We start from the raw sequence: 2792 nt of genomic DNA, 5'->3' as shown, positions 1-2792 counted from the left end.
GGTGTAACTTCACCTGCACTGATGACGTATCCTAAATAGTCAATTTGATTTTTCATGAACTTACACTTGCGAATGTTAAACGAAAAACCGGCTTCCGATAGAGCTTTGAGTGTAAGGTCCAGCCGATGTAACCCCTGAGACACATCCTTAGAGAAACACAGAACATCATCCATGTACGCTAGAGCTACTACATCTTTTAATGCTCCTAGAGCCTTATTGATGCACCTTTGGTAGACGGACGCGGCGTTCCGCAATCCAAAGGGCATAGCTAAATACTCATACAGCCCATCGGGCGTTACAAATGCTGTTCGTGCTATGCTGTCACCGCTAGGGTCTACTAAAATCTGATGATAGCCCGAAGCCATGTCTAGTGAGGAGAAGTAGCACGCTCCATTAAGACGATCTATTTGTTCATCAATCCTAGGCAGTGGATAATGTTCAGGTTTCGTGTTAGCATTTAATTCCCTATAATCAACGCATAACCTATCCGTGTTATCCTTTTTTTTTACTAATAAGATTGGACTAGCGAAAGGCGATGAGCTCTCTTGAATGACACCTGCATCCAGAAGCGACTGCACTTTTTCTTTGACGATGTCCTTTTCGGAAGGAGACAACCTGTAGGGACGTCTTTGCACGGTTTTATGAGGGTCAATGGGATCGATACGAAGCACTCCTGTTGTCACGCGACGAGTCGGTACACCATCGATAAAATAATCGCTGTATTTGGCAAGTAATGAAAATGAAATTAGATCTCTACTAATGTTGATATCGACACCTAAGTCTAGCAGGTCCCTTCCTATTAACATTGGTTCAGATATAGCATTATCTGGGACTATGTGGAAAAGGATTGATAATTTAATGCCTTGGATATCAACGTTACTTGAGATTTGGGATGTACTCTCTACGCTCTCTTTACCTATACCTGTAAGGTGCACTAAATCGTTGTGCATAGTACCCGGCAACTTCTCAGATACGCTATATTTCACCAACGAACACGCAGATCCACTATCAAAGAGAAAGGAAACGGTCTCACCCAGTGATGTGGTCAGCGTCCCCTTAGCCGCTCTTCGCTCGCAGATGTGTACTTCTTTGGTTACCGCGGGTGCTCCGCCGCTGCCGCTTCCTTTTCGTTCTGCACACGCGGAGGCGACGTGTCCTGAGCGACCGCATGCAAAGCAGATAACGGTCGAAGATAATGTTTTCTCGGAGGTCTTGTGTGTCTTGTCACTGAATTTCTTCAAAGTATCCGGTTCATCGCGTCGTTTACGGCAATCAATTGCTCTGTGGCCAATAATGCCGCAGCGATGACAAGATCCTGTAAAATTTGCGGAACGTGGCTCATTGAAGCGTGATCTTTTTGCTTCAAGATCGTAGCCGTCATAACCTTCACTTTTTCTTTTAATAGAGATACCATTGAGCACTCGACACAACTGTGATCTGGTTTGTACAACGTGAGACAAGAGTTCTCTACGAATAGTACTATCCTTTTGTGATAGCACGGACGTCACGAGGCCTGTTATCATGTCTTCTTCCATTTTAACCCTCGGCATACGTTCAACGTAGCCTCACAAACGCATGGCCGCTTCGTATGCTGTTTCTTTTATTCCGATTTGGAAGCGTAGAATTTCGTCGAAATAATCTTGAGGCAGCATGGGTTTTGAAAATTTTGCTATAAGCAATTCTTTGATTTGCGGCCATGTTAATTGCGAAAGCTGTAGCTTTGTTAAGCACGTAGCAGCTCTACCGCGCAGCGCGTGGGTGAGCACTAGTAACAATTCTGCACCCTCGAGCTGTCTACTATTCACAATTATTTCGGTAACATTGCACCAACCTTCTACGTCCGCCTCAGCGCTGTCAGGGTCAAATTTGACTAACTGTGTAGCTATTCCGCTTGCTGGTGTTGCTTGCGGCTGTGGTACGGTCAACATACGGGTGAGCAACGTCTCCATATTCAGCAACAAATTTGGGGTAGATGCCGACGCACTGTTGTTTATAACTTCCTCAGAGCGAGGCCCTCCGGATCCCACTTCTGATAAAGACACAGGAGGATCCTCTGTTACATCCATGATCGTCTTTGCGGTAACGTGGGTTATCGGGCGAGGAGCATAAACACGCACAACAATGTTCCACACTTTTTAATAAAGTACCAGTACGATAATCTGATCGTTAAATCAACCAACACTATACTTATAAAGAAACAACAATCACATAAAGCGTTCTGCAGAACACGTGGTGCTAACACTCGATGCAAAAACAGATTAATTCCTTTTAATACTTCTCCTTTTCTACACCGCTGTCTAAACAACCTTTTTCTCCTTTTGACTACCTCCTTTTTTTTAACTGCACCAGTGTTCTGCATTACGCTAGAGGCAGTAGGACAATGTGTCACTTATTTTATGTCCTACCCTCTCTAAGTATTGATTTGATAGGTTTGACAATCGACGCGCCGTCACATCCATCGGATTAATTATGCAAATAAGGCGTATCACAGTGCCACCGCATCCTGCTATGGTTGCGGAGCAACGAAATCTGTTATACCATGTACCTAGTTGTTGTGTACAAATCAAGATTCTGCAGTCAAAGTCTAAAACCGCAGCACCGTTGACCGCGTTCCGGTGCAATGTGATAACCATCTAATCTGCTCTATTCACCACGCTGTATGTAACCCGAGCACTCCATGGCTGAGAATCCAGGATAGATTTCATTCCGTCAGGCGTTTATTCGATAAAATTTAAACCAGTGTTTAAGTACATTAAAATTATAAATATCACGCAGTAAATTTCTATCTGACG

The 2792-nt window shown here is 44.0% G+C and overlaps 1 protein-coding gene across 1 annotated transcript; it reads right to left on the bottom strand.

Annotated features, from left to right (window-relative positions):
- Positions 1-736: 736 nt before the first annotated feature.
- Positions 737-2456, bottom strand: LOC141436281 (uncharacterized). The gene has a single exon (XM_074099186.1). The coding sequence runs from the start codon at positions 2064-2066 to the stop codon at positions 1566-1568; it is 501 nt and encodes a 166-aa protein (XP_073955287.1). The 5' UTR covers positions 2067-2456; the 3' UTR covers positions 737-1565.
- Positions 2457-2792: the final 336 nt, after the last annotated feature.

The sequence above is a fragment of the Choristoneura fumiferana genome, chromosome 16 (genome assembly GCF_025370935.1).
Source record: "Choristoneura fumiferana chromosome 16, NRCan_CFum_1, whole genome shotgun sequence".
Taxonomy (NCBI): Eukaryota; Metazoa; Arthropoda; class Insecta; order Lepidoptera; family Tortricidae; genus Choristoneura; species Choristoneura fumiferana.
The sequence above is the reverse complement of the archived record's forward strand: the minus strand, read 5'-3'. Positions and strand labels throughout refer to the sequence as shown.